This window comes from Phaseolus vulgaris, chromosome 8 (genome assembly GCF_051622355.1).
Source record: "Phaseolus vulgaris cultivar YP4 chromosome 8, ASM5162235v1, whole genome shotgun sequence".
NCBI lineage: Eukaryota > Viridiplantae > Streptophyta > Magnoliopsida > Fabales > Fabaceae > Phaseolus > Phaseolus vulgaris.
In genome coordinates, this window is record NC_143505.1 from 55,859,769 (window position 1) to 55,879,342 (window position 19,574).

The 19,574-nt window shown below is 29.2% G+C and overlaps 2 protein-coding genes and 1 non-coding gene across 3 annotated transcripts; all 3 read left to right on the forward strand.

Moving 5' to 3' along the window:
- Window positions 1-2,059: 2,059 nt before the first annotated feature.
- Window positions 2,060-3,165, forward strand: LOC137824497 (uncharacterized). Its single transcript, XM_068630163.2, has 2 exons — window positions 2,060-2,223; window positions 2,625-3,165. The coding sequence occupies exons 1-2, from the start codon at window positions 2,121-2,123 to the stop codon at window positions 3,059-3,061; spliced, it is 540 nt and encodes a 179-aa protein (XP_068486264.1). The 5' UTR covers window positions 2,060-2,120; the 3' UTR covers window positions 3,062-3,165.
- Window positions 3,166-10,118: 6,953 nt separating this feature from the next.
- On the forward strand, window positions 10,119-11,263 carry LOC137826959 (uncharacterized). The gene is made up of 2 exons (XM_068633125.1): window positions 10,119-10,278; window positions 10,472-11,263. The coding sequence occupies exons 1-2, from the start codon at window positions 10,164-10,166 to the stop codon at window positions 11,128-11,130; spliced, it is 774 nt and encodes a 257-aa protein (XP_068489226.1). The 5' UTR covers window positions 10,119-10,163; the 3' UTR covers window positions 11,131-11,263.
- Window positions 11,264-13,868: 2,605 nt separating this feature from the next.
- On the forward strand, window positions 13,869-14,541 carry LOC137825845 (uncharacterized). Its single transcript, XR_016515105.1, has one exon. It is a non-coding gene; the product is annotated as an uncharacterized LOC137825845 (transcript).
- Window positions 14,542-19,574: the final 5,033 nt, after the last annotated feature.

Genomic DNA, 19,574 nt, shown 5'->3' on the forward strand with positions numbered 1-19,574 from the left:
GTGCCTGTAAGTGGTTACTTATGCGACGTTTATGGCCACCCACTCTTCATGAAAATATTAAAAAAAAATAGATATGGGTTATATATTACACCAGTTAGATGATTTAATCAGTTAGATGGTTTAATCGGTGTAATATGGGTCATTCTGAGTAAAAAATAATAATATATTACATCGGTTGTTACTAAGAACCGGTGTAATATAATATTTTTTATCCTATTTTGAAGCTCACGCCTCACTGCTCATTTGTGTTACTACCCTATTTTAAATTTGTCACCTCACCAAATACAATCTTACTTTGTCAGGTCATTGTCATGTCTCCAACGTGAAATATGTGTTCCTACGAGACAACTTCAATATATCATGACTCTATTATATATTCTAGTACTGGATTTTCATTCCCTCCAATTATGATTCAACCTTTTACAAAACTATAAAACCTCAGTGTCACCTTCTATAATATTTCACTGCATACTCTGTATTATTGTAGATAATTTTCGTCTTTCCACATTATAGACCACTGCAAAACTTAAACTTGCAGAATCTGTAATCTTCATGCATGTCACTACACCATTCATCATTTTAGGTATATTTTAATTATTATAATAACATTTTTTTCATATAAATGTTACTATAAATAATATAAATATAATATTGTGAAATGTTACTATAAATAACACTAAGCTAATATATTTTGTGAGACTAGAGTTAGAAACTAATTTTCTACATTGTAGTGGTGTAAATGATAGCGATTGGGCTCGTGATTTTGTTGTTGTTGGTTTGTGCATTGGAGTGTTTTTCTATTGACTTTCTAAAGTGCATTGGTTTAGGACTTTATAGGGAAATTTTTATTACAAACTATCACTACCACAATTGGTTGGTCCTATATGGAAAGTATGTTCTAACCTTAAAAATAAATTTCCACAAATGTTATAGCAATTGGACGAGAAATGATGTGGATTGTTGTCTCGGAGTGAAGGATGTTGATAGTGAGAAGAAAGAATTGAAACATGCTTCATGCGAAGATTAAGTTGACAAAACTTTCGGTGAGAGTTGTCCAAAAACTACATTAGAACCTCATCCATTACAATTGCAAGAGATGACGATTAGTATATACCGAGTCATTGATGAGCAGTGAACTAAACCCTTCAACCCAATAGAAGAGAAGAAGAATAGAATCAAAACATAGGAAAAACATGACCTAAACGGCTACATAAATTGGACAAATATGATTCTGTCATTATAGAGTTGTTTCGAATGTAATTACATGTGTCCAACTCTCTCTACCAAGTCACGCACTTAACAACGTCAATAAAAATTTAATCGTGAATCAAATTGAGTTATTTAAAAAAATTTAGGATCACATTAAACAAAATAAAAACTAAAGAACCGAATTAAAATTAATTGATATTTAATAAATTTTTAGTGTTTATTCTATTTATTTATTGAAATTATTTAAAAATAAATAAAAATTATCACTGGGAAAATTCTATTAAAAACGCCATTGAAGCAAGTTTTCGGTTTTTCTGTCGTTTATGAATCTTATTTTCAAAACGAATTTCAATATGGAATTTTTAATCAAATTTCATATACCGTGATTGATAGTTTAAAGGGAACATTGATCATTTTTCAACTATTCTACTAATTATGTAAAATCAATTAAAAATATCCTATTTTTAAATTTATTGTTCCGAATCCAACTAGGCAGTTACAATTTTGAAATTCTGTGAAGAATAAAAGAGTTATATATTCCTCGTATATAAATTTTAAAACTGCATATATTTAAATGCTTTATGGCCAAAGGTAATATATGGTATCAAACTAGCATGAGGTGTCTAATATAGCACGTACACGTAGTCACTTACAGTAATTGCTGTACTTCAATGTCACACAGCCTACAACTAACCAACCATTGAAAATGAAGAAAGATATTGAGCTGGAGATGAAGAACAAGTGGGTTAGAAAATAATGAATTTGTACCCTATACGGCGCCCATTAAGAGGGTGCCAACTTTTCCCTGATCCTCTCTATATAATAATAGAGTATTTCCATTGATTTTCTCATCCTTATTACTTAACAAATAATCTCATTTGAGTATATGTGTCATAATTTACTCCAGAAAGATGGGTTCCAAGACCAAGATACCATTACTTATCCCAGGTCTGCTGGCCATCCTCATTTTCATTTCCCCAAAGCTGGCAATGGCAGCTAGGAATTTTGAAGAGGGTGAGTTATATTCATTTTGCCTCATATATACTCTTGGGTATTTTAAAGTAAGAGATGTTAAGTATTTTCTTTAAAACAATAGTTAATAATTTTAAAATATAATATATATATATATATATACTCACTAATATTTTTTTGTCATTATAAACTTTTTGTAATTGTGTTTCTTCTTTTATCCTTGTATTTTCTTATACAGTGTCATTATAACTTTTTAAAATTTTGTTGTTGTCCTTACAATATGTCTTGTTGTCCTTACTCATCTTTTTCTTTCTCATCCTCATTCACATTTATCATTTTCTTTCCCTTCCCCTCCGATCCCTCACAAGTGCGTGTATATATATATGTATGGTTTGCGAAATTCATTTTTCTTGGTTAATTGACTTAAGAATTCATGCTTGCAGGCGAGGTTGTTAAAGAGACAAATGAAGTAGGCGATGCCAGATTAGTAGATGATATTTCAATCCCAGACATACTTAATGGAGTTGTTGGTGGCGTTATTAATGGCATTGTTGGTAGCATCCCGGGGATCAGTGGTGGCATCCCGGGCATCAGTGGTGGCATCCCGGGCATCAGTGGTAGCATCCCAGGCATCAGTGGTGGCACCCCGGGCATCACTGGTGGCATCCCGGGCATCACTGGTGGCATCCCGGGGATCAGTGGTGGCATCCCGGGCATCACTGGTGGCATACCTAGATATGGTGGCATCCCTAGATATGGTGGCTTCTTTGGTGGTGGCTATCCAGGTCAAGGAGGATATAGAGGGGGACTGGATTGCCCTTATAGCTGTTGTGTTTCGGCATTTGAAGGTGGTTATTGCACACGCTGCTGCACAATCTGAGGATTTTGACCCACAAATAAGACAATGTAGTTCTACTTTTTTTCTTTAATCAGCCAAATAAATTTTATATAAATATCAAATAATTTGTCATAACAGAGATTTTACTTCTGTTCATTGAAAAAAGAGAACATGATTATACAAGATTAATAGCCAGACCCTAAAACGTTTTTTCTCAATTCCAGAACCAAATCAATCATCAATCAACATAATGAGAAAGGGAAATGAGAAAACACCCAACCATGTTTAAACACAGAAGGATTAAGCATAAAAACTCACCTAGAGCCAACTCAGGATCATCAGTAGCTGCTTCAGACATATCTATCTTTCACATCATAGCTAATTGAAGGATCGTCCACTGACATTGCAAGAGCCTGCTGTAGCAGAGCATTCTCATTGTCCTGTTTTCAATTGAAAATCAGCTCACGCAGCTCACATACTATTGCCGGACACTCATTTATGGGAAGAATGAAAACAAAACAAAAGAACTGATCCAAATCAAAGCAAGCAGAAGCAAATTATTTGCGGTGGAGGACAGGAACAAACATTCTTTCTATGTTCGAAAGGAAAAAAGGAGGTTTTTTTAATGGAGTTTTTTTTTTCTTTTTATCAAAATAGGGTGGGTTTTAAAAAAAATATAGATTTAGATCTAAAACTGTCAACAGGTGAGATTAGAAGTCAAGTTTCTTGAAAAATGTTCAAAGAAGTTTTAACCATTATACTAGTCAAGTTGTATTATCACATCATGATTTTTATTATACTTATTAGTAAGATTATCAATACTAATATAATTAACATTATTAAATATTATTAATATTAATATTATTAATTTTATCATATTAATAATATATTATACTTATTAGTTATGATTATTATTTAATATTATTATTTATTTATTTATTTTATAATTAATTATATTATAATAATATTTTTAATATTATGTATATAATTATTATGATAATAATTGGTAAGTAATAGAGATTTGTGGGTAATAGTTGCTAGGTAATAGAGATCTGTGGGTAAAAGTTCGTAGGTAATAAAATCCATGGATAATAGATTGTTTGTTACACTATTGAGAAGATTTTAAGCAATATTGTCTTTTGTAAAAAAATGGATCAAGATATAACATTGTGAAGACAATAGTAAACTACGTGAAATTATGAAAACATTGCAAAGTCTTGAAACTTACCAAGAATATGAAATTAAGCAGTGAGAAATCAATGCAAACTACAACCGAAATAAAAGAGTTTATTGATTGAATACTTCATATTGAAAATGGAGATATGAACTTAAATGAGTTGGGATAAACAACTATTGAAATACTAAAAGACATTTTAATTCTACATATTGAACAACCTTTATTATACTTCTTGGTTAAATTTGTTTATCCAGACTACATGCAGAACTCTGATTTTTATTTTGCAGTGTCTTATGAATCTAATTCACACATATGCAAGCATCAACATCAAGCAATGAATGCTACATCCCAAAAATAAGAAGAACGTTGAGTATGGTATCAGAAATGCGAATTGCAGTACTTTGGAGAAAGCTGAATTTATTATTTAGGCTGAATTGGCAAGTTGGAAAGCTTATGTGCTTGAACCTTTATTTTCTTAAAAAAATCAAAAATGGAGTAGCTAGACAATCCATTTCAACAAAAAAAAAGCAAACAACCTTTGAAGGAAAGATATTGTAACGTGTAAAAATGGTTTTTTTTTTTATTGTTTTTGTCCACACCATTTCTATTAGGCATTTTGGTAACTTAATTTTCCGTGTTTGACCTACAATGTAAATTAAGATAAATTTAACCTCACGCCATTTCTTAAGTATTTTCTGTGTTATCTTTTAAACAAAAATGAAATTATACATCAGTATCATGTTTTAAAAATTTTATTGAAGGTGAATATAGGCTATCCAAATAAAATTTTGATTACAGAACAATACTAAAAATATTATTTACAAAACAATAATTACAGAATCTATATGTAATTTTTTTAAGAAAAAATTTGTCGGCTAAAATTTAGAAATGTCAAAATTAGGGAGGAAGAAATACTTTTTTTTAGTGTATTTATTAATTTATGGATTTTAAGTAGTGTTAAAAACTTTAATGAACTTTTGACCTTTAAGCCCTTATTTGGTTCACATCAAGAACTGTTAAGGTGTGTTTGGATTGAGGAGTGGACTTGAGGGAGTGGATTTGAAGTGATTTGAGAGGAAAGTGTGAAGAAAGTAAGGTTGTTTGGATTTAGGTATATGAGAGTGGATTTATGAAAAAAGTTTATTGAAATTTGTGAATGATGTGATAGTTGTTATTTTTTTAAATTTTTTTTAAGAGGTGTAAAATGTAAATTTACAAATTTATCCTTATCTTTTAAAATATTTGAATAATAATAATAAAACAAAATTAATTAATTTATTTTTATTTTTTATAATAATAATATTATTATTACTATTATATAAGTTTAATTTTTATGAAAATAATTATATTTATTATTATTAATTATATTATTAAATATTTGATTAAAATAAAATTATTATTATATATTTTTTATTTATATTATTATCATTATTTTAATTAATAAGATTATTATTAATTTTATAATTTTATAAATATATATAACATTTTATTTTTATTATAAATATTTAATATTTAATATTTATATTTTATAATATAATTAATTATTTTATAACTTTTTTGACAGGGTATTACGTAATTTAGCTATATAAAATTGGGTTTTGTTGCATTTCCCTGCAATTTATGTCTAAGGAGTGAAGAAAGTTTTTATACGTTTCTTCACCTTTCTGCGCTTCCTTTTGATCACAAATTAGTAGATCCAAACAAGAGTGGTTCTTCCAAATCCATCCGCATGAATAGTAAACGTCCAGAAACAAACAGAGCGTTAATGAGTATGGAAAGACGTGATAGAAACAGATTTAGATAGATGAATTTGTGCGGAAATAAGAACGAATAAATGAACTATGTGCATTGTTCATATGCATGTTAATATCTTGCTTGGCAACAAATTTTGTGTAAATAATTAATAAAAATAAAAATATCATATATTAGTAAAAATAAAGATTAAATAAATTTATTCAATAATAATAATTTTATTTTTAAATAAATATTTAAGAATATTATTAATAATAATATTTAATAATACTAAATTATAATATATAAAAAATATAGTTGTTTTATATAAAAAATTAAATTTATATAATAATAATATTAAAATTTTATTTTTAAAGATAAGGATAAATTTGTAAATTTATATTTTACACCTTTTTAAAAAAAAAAAATTGTCTGAGTATCATCACATCACTCACAAACTTCAATAAAAAAATTTCACAAAATTTACTTTAACATATCTCAATCTAAACAATTACACTATTTCTTCACACTTCTCTCTCAAATTACTCCAAATTCACTCTCTTAAATTTCCACACATCACATCTTCAATCCAAACACACTCTAAACTAGACATAATGGTAAGAAGAAAAATATTAAGATATCTTCAACATTTGAGTACATTATAACCGATGATATATGTATCTCTAAATACTTTATTAATATTCACTACTTTTCTTATCATATTGTATAATATAAATATGAAAGTACATGTGAATTATCAATCATAATTTTGGTGGAAACGGAGAAGAATGAGATGAGAGTCAACAAAGTATTTAATATCGTTCTTTTGACAACTTTTTTATACTAAGCCATTGTGTAAAATTAATGCTTAACTATAGGAACGAAATGTTATGTAGAATATAAATTTGAATAATGTTGGATGCTTGGTTTCACTAATAGAGCTTTGGATGAAATATATAATGATTTTTTTTTATTTAATTTTATAATAAATGTCACTTTAACCTACTAAAATATTCGAACTATGATCAAGTGATTCATGCCCTAGTCCCTTTGACATAAACAACGTGATTTGAATCAAGCAAAGTTAAAAATAAGGTTAACTACCATTGATCATTCATGCATATAAATTTAATGGGTTATTTTAACAAAGAATAAATACATATATTAAAAAACAGTGTACTAAAAAAAATGTTTTGTTGACAACCGTGGAAGAATAACTTTTAATTAACAACTGTGAGTTGATAGTGTTTGATTACGTAATCGAGGATAATATCATTATTATTGAGAAAATTATACAAAATAAAACAAATAAATTGGAGAAAAAGAACTTATTTCTTGTAATGAAATATACAAAATAAAACCACAACTTATATGCTAACTTAAACTCAAACTCAAACTCACTTCACCTCTTCACCAACATGACCCCTCACCACCACAACACACCGCATTACACACCGAACGCCCTTCAACTAGTTAAAAACTCACAACCGACGAACCCAAACTCACACCAAAGAGACAACCAAACACACTATAACAAGTGTAAACAACAATAAATAAACGAAAACAAGAATGGAAAATAGAAACGAAACAAAAAAAATAGGAAAGAAGAATGCAAATGCACCACAAGGAATGAGAATAGAAATTAGAATTAATCATCCAAATTTTTCCACTAAATTTTAACAATTTCATTAATCTTCATGGAACTAGAGTCAATTAAAATAATAGTTATTTTTACCACGTCATTAATTGTGAGGTGACGGAATTATGCTATGTAGTTGTCAAAATTTCAAGATTCAAAAGAAGAAAAGATGTTGTAATCGAGTTATGAGGTCAAAATTTTAATTCTTTAATACTTTATTATGAGGTTGATCTTACACATGAATAATTACTTTTAATGAGATGTGCTATTCTTTATTTCATAACTCATATTATGGATATCACTTTTAACAAAATTGCATTTTCACTTTTGAATGGTTTATTAGTCTTCTTTTATATATATATATATATATATATATACACTGAGGAAATATTTTGAAATAATAAAGCAAGAGACATACATCCCACCACCAAGTACTCCCAATTTATTTATATTTTGTTTTGAAGCACAGGAGAATATCAATTTATAATTGTAATTTGGTGAATACAATTTCAAAATTTTCGTAAAAAATATTTCTCTTTAGTTTTAATCTGGTGCAGATTCTTAACATTCTTATATTTTTATAAGATTAGTTCTTGAATAAAAATAATGATGGGTGTTTCTTTTAAGAAAAATCTAAAGTACATATTCTTACCCGAAAACTACATATATTTGAAATTATGTCCATTTATTACTTTGATTGGGAACTTTATGCCAAAATTCGAAGAAACTTTTTGATGGTGGAAATTAAAAATATAAGAAGATTACAAAAAATTTTGTTCTGGTTTTTATAGTACTTCATGATTTTTAAAATTGGAGGCGAACACTACAAGAAAAACTTGATTTAGCTTCCAAATTTTTGCGTGGGCCATTTGCGGACGCTATTCTAGTCGGCCAAAATGAGTAAAAGCCCACGCAAGATTTACATTGGACGCAAAACGGACGCATTGATTTAATTTTTTTTTTTTAAAAATTTTTTGCGTCGGCCGCGGCCCACGCATATGCGTCCGTTTTGCGTTGCCCACAGAACCCACACATATGCGTCCACTATAGCCCACGCATGTTTAGAATTTTAAAATTTAAATATTTTTAATGTATAATAAATATTTTAATTTTGAATTCTTTATTATATTTATTTTAGAATTATTTCATAATAAATTATTTAATTTATCAATTTTGAATATAAATTAATTAAATTAGATTTATTAAATTAAATAAGCGTTTGATTTAAAATTAATTGAGTAAAATAAAATATATATTTAAATTATTTAAATGTTATATAAAATATTTGTTTATTTTAAATATTATTTATTTTAAATTTATTTTATTTATATATTGTCATAACTATTTTATTTTTGAAATTATGATATAAATTAGTTAAATTAAATTTATTAAATATTAATATTAATACTAATAATATTAATAATATGTATAATAATATTTATAATAATATTAATTATAATATTAATAATAATGTTAATTATAATATTAATAATAATGTTAATTATAATATTAGTTATAATGTTAATTATAATATTAGTTATAATGTTAATTATAATATTAATTATAATGTTAATTATAATATTAATTATAATGTTAATAATAATATTAATAATAATGTTAATAATAATTTAATAATAATGTTAATAATAATTTAATAATAATGTTAATAATAATTTAATAATAATGTTAATAATAATTTAATAAGTATAATTTATTTTATTATTATTAATAATTATTATATTAATATGTATAAATTATATTAATAATAAATATAATAAAAATGATAATATGACCAAAGAATTTCTCTGGTTTAGTGGTTAATCCTATCCTGGGTCATTGGAAGGACTCAAGTTCAAATCCTGACTGTTTATTTTATTAGTTTTCTTGAAATATTAATTTAGGGGCTTGATTTCGGGGCTTGATTTCAAGTAAAATGTTTCTGGCCCACGCAAATCAATTATTTTCTTGTAGTGGAATAAATATTTGTTTTATAAGCATATGAAAATTTTAAATGAATTGTTTTTTCAAAATTATATGCAGTTTGCAATGATATAGCAACTTAAATATTTTCAAAAATTCACTCGAAATTATTATAGTAAGTATTTAACTTGACTTTATAAATTTTATAATTGATTTCATGTACTAATACTTAGAATATTTTCTTGATTTCTCATTTTTACATGAAACAATCTTAATTGTTTTGAAAATGACATCACTGTTCCTGACTTAAACTGGAGGACGCATTTATAGCCATGTTAACTTTTGCCTGTTCATCTCTAGTGCTTGTAACCAATGCAAGCAAGATACAGCAGATATGCGTACGCGTTCCATATTTTACTATTTCATTACAGAATTACGTTCATACAAGCATCAAACAATGAATGCTATACTTGCGAAAACTAAGAGGAAAGAACGTTGAATAGAGTATGGTACGAGAAATGCAAACTTTGAACTTGTTGGAGAAAACTGAATTTATTATTTAGACAAAATTGGGAAGATGGAGTCTTCCTCAACACCAACTATCTCCCTTCTCCTACTACTACATATACAGCCACTTCCTCACTAACATTTCATCACCAAACATTTACTTCTGAAAGATGGTTTCTGAGGAAACTTTACTCATCCTAGGCCTCATGGCCATGGCTTCTCTCATACCGTCTCAAGTCACTGCTAGGAGCCTTGCTGAGGCTCGCTCAATGTCTTCTATAAAGGGTCAGTTTTACATGCATTTTTTCTTTCATTAACTTTACTAAACTCATGCTACAACTTGGGTCATCTTCCTCAATCATAGTTACTGCTTTCATAAGAAATATATATATATATATATATATATATATGTGTGTGTGTGTGTGATTATGACATTTTTTCATGTTCTTCCATGTCTTTGTGACTCAACTTCCTATAGAGAAAAACGACACCAATGGAAAAAATCCAAGCACAGGAACCACTGATGGGTTCTGTTCCACATTTGATTGCATGGGTTGGAATCCTGGCGGTGGACCCCGTGATTATGGAGGTGATACACCTGGCGGGGGACCTGGTTATTCTGGAGGCCACCATGGAGGTGATAGACCTGGCGGCGGACCCGGTTATTCTGGATTTGACAGACCTGGCGGCGGACCCGGTTATTCTGGAGGCGACAGACCTGGCGGCGGACCCGGTTATACTGGAGGCGACAGACCTGGCGGCGGACCCGGTTATACTGGAGGCGACAGACCTGGCGGCGGACCCGGTTATACTGGAGGAGGCAGACCTGGCGGCGGACCCGGTTATTCTGGAGGAGACAGACCTGGCGGCGGACCGGGTTATTATGAAGGCGACAGACCTGGCGGCGGACCCGGTTATTATAGAGGCGAACATGGAGGTGATAAACCTGGCGCTGGAGCAGGACCTGGCGGGGGACCCGGTTATTATGAAGGTGATAAACCTGGTGGCGGACCCGGTGATTATGGAGGCGGCCAAGGAGGTGAGCCTGGTGTGGGCTATGGTGGCAGGCCTGGTGGGGGCTATGGGGGCGGGCCTGGTGGGGCTGGCGTTAAGAGGTACCCTAAAGCCCATAATTAGATAATTTGTGAGCAACAGTTATGTTAACTCTGAGATAGTGTTATGCTATGCTTATATGAACACAATGTAGTAGAATGCTATCCACCTTACAACACTATTTAACCTAAATAATACTCTTTCTTCCGCTTTCCTATTCCTGTTCCTCTTAATTTACTACGTTCGCAAATTCAGAGATTTAAGCTTTAAATTTATCAGACCATAAAATTTTATTATTTGGATCAAACTCTTATTTAGTTACTTTGCTAATTCATGGTTGATGCAATCCACAGAACACTTCGGAATCAAATAACGTTACATCTATTAAAATAAAATATTTCGAAAATTAACTTTCAATTGATATATCAAACTATTTGAAAAAAATTGAAGTTTTCTGTGAAATTAATCCCTAGGCTTACTTGAATTTTTGTCCTTGTATTGTACAAAATCTGCAATTTTAGTTTCTAAATTCTTGTTCAGAATTTTAATTTTGTATGTTTCAATTATTCATAATTTTGAATTTCTACTTTATTATTTGTTGTTGCCTTGTTTAATTTCATTTTTAAAAATATATTTATTAACAAGTCCTCCAGTTGCTATTATTTTTTTAATTTTATAAAAACTCATGTCATGTATTTTTTTTTTCAATCTCAATGTAATTACAAATGATTAAGCTAAAAATTGAATTTAATAATTAAAATCACATACAAAAATTAGAGACGGAATAGTTAAGAAAAATTAAGGAGCTAAGATTATAAAATAATTAAATATAACTAAAAATACAATTAATTTTGATTTCTTATTGAATGTTACGTGGTACCCTAAAAAACTAATTCGCAAGCTTTACAGACCAATTTCTGGGTGGAGTCTAATTAATTACCTTTGACACGATAAGGGAATAAATGCATGTTGTATGGTTTTCACGGATATAAATAATATGATCATAAGTAAGGATAATCTTAATCTATATACTTAAAAGAAGATTCCCCTCGATGTTTATTAATTTTATTCTTATATTAATATATATATATTTTATTATTTTATCTTTGAACATTTCAATAATTTTATTACCTTTTTAAAATATTTAATAAATAATTAATTATTCTCATAATTAATTGAAAACTTTTTTTTTATTTTTTCTTTTTAAAACTAATATTTTTTTCATTTTCTAAAAAACACAATACTAATTTAAAATTTTGGATGTGGAGTAGTTTATTAAACATTTTGTACGATATAGCGTAATTTTTTCTTCATATTTTCATCTCTCTTAAAAATTATAGTTGTTGTTTTTTCTAATAATTGGTTTTTTATTCTTTCTTTGCAAAAAAAATAAATATGAATGAATGACAGTATTGACGGTGACTGTGACCTCCGTCAACAGAATTTGGCAGACAACCATCTTCAAATGTTTCGCGTGGATGATCTGGATGTTTCTTAGAAGTCATCATCCTTATTTACCATAGTTGCATTCTTAAATCCAATGCAAAGATTTATAAATACGGCTATGGTAAATAGTCACATTCGTAAATACATTACTCCTCCATCTTAAAGATCATTTAGAAGCATATAAGAATGTGGTTTAACATAGTCGCATTTATAAATCACATTTACAAATATGGCTAAATAGCGATTTTCTTATCTGTTGGATTTAAAACTACGTGTACATAAAATGCGGTTATACAATCGTCGTTTTAAATATAAAATAATCATCTTCTTTAAAACTTTTTACACCAGTAATTTATTGAAATTCCTTAAAATATTTCAAATCAATATTTATATCTTAGAAAAATATGTTGTGAATTTTTTTAAATGTGCAATATATCTCTAATTTGTATATAAATTTGAATATTTACTCATCGATTTTTATATTTGTGAATTTTGAAACAAATTTTAATATTTTTTCAAAATATTTGTAAAAAGTAAATTCAAGTAATTTTATAAAAACTATCCAAATTCCTTGAAATAGGTTAAAACTGATATCAAATCAATATTTTTATCTTATCAATAACTCTGATAGTGTGTTAGAAAGTTATTTTTGTTGGCTTAACTAACTTCTACTTTATATATTTTAATATAAAAATGTTATTATAATTAATTATATACGTATAATAAATATATATTTTTGCATCAAATATTTTGGACGGTATATTCATATCTCTAGTTATTTAAATTTTCAATATATCTCTAATTTCTATATAAATGTAAATATATATATATATATATATATATATATTTACAATATATCTACATTACACACTTTGAGTAAAATATTTATATTATTATATGAAGAAAAATAATTTATTCTAGGATGACTTTTTACGGGCCAAATAGAGACATGCCAACCAGAGGCTCACATTTTCATCCTACAAGTTTCTTCTTTCATTTACAACTGTGATATTTTCAGATACTTTTATTAATTGAGAAAATGTATTTATACTTATAAAAAAAATACTTAAAATTGATTTTTATCGGCAATATTTCAAATCAATATTTATATCTTTGAAAACATTAACCTATTTTAGATTATATTTTTAAATATAAGACATAATATTAAAAACGAAACCAACATATTACATGGATTAATAGTAACATAATAATGTTCAAACTAAATATGTACATAATATTTTTAAATTATCATTAATCTTGAAAATTATCATATCTTATCTATTATTTATTATATATTATAAAAGACGTAAGAAAGTGAGTGTTAGTTCTGTTTTCTGAATCAGCGAAACCATTCTCCCAAAACCGGCGAAGGTGACATCAAATTGGATCCCTAAAACTTGAAATCCGATGACTACCGCCGCTCGACCCACATGGGCACCTGTAAAAGGTGGCAACGAACAAGGTGGTCGAATCTTCGGTCCCTCGCAGAAGTACTCTTCTCGGGACATCGCATCGCACATCACTCTCAAGCCAAGGAAAGATGGGCAGAACACACAGGATGAGTTAAAGAGAAGGAAGCTGCGTGATGAACTGGAAGATCGTGAACGGAGGCATTTCTCATCAAAAAATAAATCTTACGATGACAAGGGTAGTCATGTGTTTTTGGAAGGATCAAAGAGAGAAATTGAAGACCACATTGTTCCTCGTAGTGTTGATGGAGATGATTCTGATGTTGAAGTCAAAAGTGATGACGATGAGGAGGATGACACTGAAGCATTGCTAGCCGACCTTGAACAAATAAAGAAGGAAAGAGCAGTACGCAAGGAACGACAACAACAGGAGGAAGAGCTCAAAATGAAAGAGACACAGCTTCTACGCGGAAACCCACTGCTCTATAATCCAACTTCTTTCAATGTCAAAAGGAAGTGGGATGATGATGTAGTGTTCAAGAACCAAGTCCGCGGTGAAACCAAAACAGCAAAGCGATTCATCAATGATACCATCAGGAATGATTTCCATAGGAAATTCCTACATAAATACATGAAGTAAGTCTTGTGCCCAGAATTCGGACAGAGTTTTTTTTACACAACAGAACTGGTTGATTAGCAGATTGTATTCAAATGTATAATTCAACCTTGATGGATATATTGTTTATCTTTAAACCTTTTTCATGATGTTCCTCGTACAACTTTGTCTTTGTCCGACCATTAAATATTATGCAGTGAGTTCTCTCTTTCTCAACAAAAATAAAATTCACAATCTTTCTCCTTTTTTTTCACGGTTGCACCCAATGGATAACATGAAAAAAATTATGTAAATGACATATGATGCTGAGAAAAACTATATTTATATAGTTTTTTTTGATAATTTATTTATTTATTTTGAATGTACAACATATCTCAAATTTCTATATAAATTTAAATATTTAGTTATATTTATATTGACACCAGGAATTAACAACAATTTCATCAAAATCATTAACACCAGGAATCGATTATTGAACAATAATTAGATAAAAGTTTTAAAATCTACAAAAAAAATATTAACTAGCATAACGTATTTGAAGTCAATACAAAACAAAATAAGGATGAGTCATGGTGTTTGAAATGCCCAAAAAGTAGTAGACACCTTTTCACAATTTTATGGGTAGCAACAATATAATTAATAGCTAGATAGCAGTAGTGAAAGGAATCAGAGGACTATCTTTACCAGGCAGAAAAATCATCGAAAATACAGAGTTGGATATTCTGATGGTTGAAAGAAATTGCACGTGGTACAAGTCGAATGGGATGGCTAAGAGCAGAATTACCGGGATTCTTGTTTTTAGGGAATGGCTGGATGTATGGTCAAAAAGTTTTTAGGGAATGGCTGGATGTATGGTCAAAAAGTAAACAACTAGTTCTTAACAAATCAGTCTCTGACCATTGTACTCTAGTGCTCAAAACTACGTCAGTGGATTGGGGGTCGAAACCTTTCAGAATTCTGGACGTGTGGCAAAGTGACGGAAGGTTTGTTAGATTTTGTTTAGAGTAAATGGAAGAGTTATGAAGTGTTGGGCGAAGGGATGTTTGTACTAAAAGAAAAATTGAAAAATTTAAAGCTAGATTTGAAGAAGTGGAATAGAGAGGTTTTTAGGAACGTCAATCAAGAAGGGGATGAATTACAAAAGAAAATTCAAGAGTTGGATACAAGAGACGATGAAAGCGTATTAGATGAGTTTGGGCAGGAGGAGAGAAGACTCTTATTGGTTGAACAAAATCGGAACTTATTCAAACAAGAAGCGGTCGTGCAACAAAAAGCAAGGAAAAAATGGTTGAAACAAGGTGACTTAATCACAAGATTTTTCCATTCATTTGTGAAGTGGAGGAGAATGAAAAACGGGATAAACGGGGTAGAAGTGAACGTGCAGTGGTGTAAAGAGAAGGAGGTGGTAAAGACCAAGGTCAAAGAGTTTTTCGAAGCTAGATTTGTCGGGGAGTCTGAGCCAGTGATTAGGTTGTACAATGTTCGGTTCACCTCGTTATCAAACGAAGATAATGTGTCACTCATTGGAGCAGTGTCTGAAGAGGGAGTTAAGAACGTTGTTTGAAGTTGTGATAGTTCGAAGAACCCTGGTCCAAACAGATTCAACTTCAGTTTTATTAAGTATTGTTGGGGTTGTCTTAAGGAAGATTTTGTCTCGACGGTAAAAGATTTTATGGTCAAAGGTAAGTGGCCTATGGGATCAAATGCTTCGTTCATCTTTTTGATTTCTAAGACAGATAATCTGTAACAGCTTAACGATTATAAACCGATTTCGCTGGTAGGGTGTGTGTATAAAACGATTTCGAAGATTCGCCTCCTCCTTCTTCATGCCCAATTCGTCATCACTAGTGACCACTCGGACATGCCACGCTAAAGTCACGAATTCGGTAGCCATCCTCGGCCTATCGACAGGTTTGGTGCGAATCCCGAGCGCATGTGGTGATGAAACAAAGGCTGAAGAGTTGAGCGGTGGAACGCATGAGAGAGAAACCATTGTTGAGAAAAGAGAACAGAACCGAGCACCTAATTTTCATTCCAAACATAATGATGATTATCCAATTATATACAATTAATTTGATAATGATAGAATCTAATAATAAATAGATACTAAATAATTAACTTGTAATAATTTGGAGAGAGAAAGTCTCCATACACTTGCTTGGGTCGACGAATCCGATCTAGAGCCCTAGTCCAGATAGATTCAACTTCGGTTTTATTAAGTATTGTTGGGGTTGTCTTAAGGAAGATTTTGTCTCGGTGGTAAAAGATTTTATGGTCAATGGTAAGTGGCCTAGGGGATCAAATGCTTCGTTCATCTATTTGATTTCTAAGACAGATAATCTGCAACAACTTAACGATTATAGACTGATTTCGCTGGTTGGGTGTGTGTATAAAACGATTTCGAAGATTTTGGCTATTAGGTTGAAAAAAGTGATAAGTAAAGTCATTGATGTTAGGGAACTTGTTTTTCTTGAATGAAGAGGGCTATTGGATAGTATTCTGGTAGCCAATGAAGTTTTAGAAGAGATGAAGAGGAAGAAGAAAAGTTGTGTGTTTTTCAAGGTGGATTATGAGAAGGTTTACCTACTAAGGAATTTATTCCAAAGAAGGGGTTGAGGCAAGGCTTCTCTTTAGCTCCGTTCTTGTTTCTCATAGCTGCTAAAAGGTTAGCCAGGGTATCTAGGACCGCGGTTGAGAGCCTCGAGATTAGGGAGAAATTGGTAAAGCTAAATATGTTCCAGTATGTTGATAACACTTTGTTTTTTTGTAAGGTAAATATTAAAAGTGTATTTAACATAAATGTTATGTTGAACTGTTTTGAATTGGCATTTGGTCTTAAGATGAATTTCTTCAAGAGTAGACTTGGTGGGGTTGGGGTGGATCAGATGAAGATTCTACGCTTTGCGACAATTCTAAATTGTGAGGTGATGAAAACTCTTTTTAAGTATTTGGGGATACCCGTAGAGGGTGTCATAAGAGGGGTGACTTCTAGTATAATCAAATGTATTATTATTTTATTTTAAAATTTTGTTTATATTAATTTTTATTAAAAATTATAAAATTACCTTTTTGATTTCTACATTTGATCAATATTCAATTTAATATAGTAATTTTTTTAAAAATCAATTTGGTCTCAAGAATTTTTTGAATCAATTTGGTCTTTTGTATTAAGTTTTTACCATTGATATTAACTTCTATTGACATGGCGTACGCAATACCATTGATTTGTACACGTGGACTAAACGAAATTTTAGGGTTTAAAAATTTGAAAATGAAGATTGAGGAAGAGAGACCAAAGTCAGTATGGTAGAACCAAAGGAGAGGTGGGATATCACTATTGTTTTCTGACTTTAATTCGAGTTGATCAAACTAAAATGTCAAATGTAGTTAATTTCTATTTTGTCCATTTTTGTTTGTATGGTATGCAACTATGTGTACAAACAAGTTAACATTTTTCTTAGAATAAAGTAAATTAAGCAATTGGAGATTACTTAAAATCAGTTTGCGAAAGCTAAAACAGTATGATGAAAGAATGCGAACAACTGCAGAAAACAAAGCAAAGGTTTGTTGTTGAACACGTAATATCAACACGTCTTGTACAAAAAAGTAATTATACCTCTTTATTATTAAAGTGGAAGTAAGAGAAAAATTACTATCAAATTAATTTTTTTTTATGAACAATAACGATACTTTGACCCTCTAATTTTTCCACTCTCACTTAACAACTAATAATAATATTAAAACTATTTTTATTTTTATTAATTAAAATATAATATTTTATTATTAAAAAGGGTTTTATAAGAGAAGTGAAAGAAAAAGTAAAAGTGGGAGAAGAAAAGGAATATAAAACAAACATTTTTTTTAATATGTAATAACCTTTATCACATCTATTATTTAGAAAGAAAAGTGATAGACAAACAACCTTAATCTGGAAAAAATTCTTTACACTATCCTTTTTATATACGTTCACTTGACAATTGTTTTTTATAATAAAATATTCTATTATAATAATAAAAATAAAAATAAATAGAATATTATAATAAAATAATAGTTTATGAAGTTGAATGTAAATGAAAAAAAAACTAGTGTAAATGTATCATTACTCTTGTTATCTGGCAGTAATTACTCTTATTATCTGGTAGTAATAGAGATATCTTATAAGACATTTTAAATTTTTATACAATATTAAATTTCTTTTTTGTCTTATTAAATATTATAAAATATGTGTGTGTTTTATTAATGAATAATAATAATTATTATTATTATAAAATATATTAATGATAAAATATTTTGATATATTATATAAAAGGGTTTTTTTTATTGGCAAAGAATGAATATAGTAAAAAGAAAAAAATTATAAATACTTTAACTTTTATAAAAAAAAAAAGACAACATTAAAAGAAACCACTACATTTTTTTGAATACATTTTACAAAATACATGTACATACAGACTACATTATACAAGAGAAGGAGAAAAACTCCATCAAGATAAAAAAGTCAACTAATATGTTGTCTTAGAAATGTAAAAATAAAAAATAAAAAAAATAAAAAAACTCTCACAAGCTAATACCATGCAAGTGATAAGGTTTAGCCCTCTAAATTATGCAACAACATTGACTATTACATCTAAAACAGAATTTATAATTCATGCTCATACATGTTTATTACAAAACAGCAAAACCACATATTTTATTAGCCGTAATACCAGATTAATACAGAAAATAAATCACATATATAGCAAAATTTTTATCTTTACTAATTAAAAAACGACAACATACATAGCAATAATATATAAAAAAAAAACAGTGATGAAAAACTTCTTTCAAATAAGATATATCACTATAAGAAAATCATTAAATAGAAATCAATATTTTAAAAATATAAAAAATTGTTATAGTGACTAAATTAGAAATAATTTTAGAGACTACAAGATTTTTGCTACCAAATTTAAAATATAATATAAACTAATTTAAAAATCAATAATTTCACTACAAAAAAAATAGCCATTTTGCGTGGGCCAAAAAACGGACGCAAAAGTAAAAAAACAGACGCTTAT

Bases quoted from the DNA above. Each gene is read 5' to 3' on its own strand.
- LOC137824497 (XM_068630163.2), top strand. From the start codon at position 2,121: ATGGGTTCCAAGACCAAGATACCATTACTTATCCCAGGTCTGCTGGCC. The intron at 2,224-2,624 runs GTGAGTTATATT...TCATGCTTGCAG, and splicing joins AGCTAGGAATTTTGAAGAGG to GCGAGGTTGTTAAAGAGACA.
- LOC137826959 (XM_068633125.1), top strand. From the start codon at position 10,164: ATGGTTTCTGAGGAAACTTTACTCATCCTAGGCCTCATGGCCATGGCT. The intron at 10,279-10,471 runs GTCAGTTTTACA...AACTTCCTATAG, and splicing joins CTCAATGTCTTCTATAAAGG to AGAAAAACGACACCAATGGA.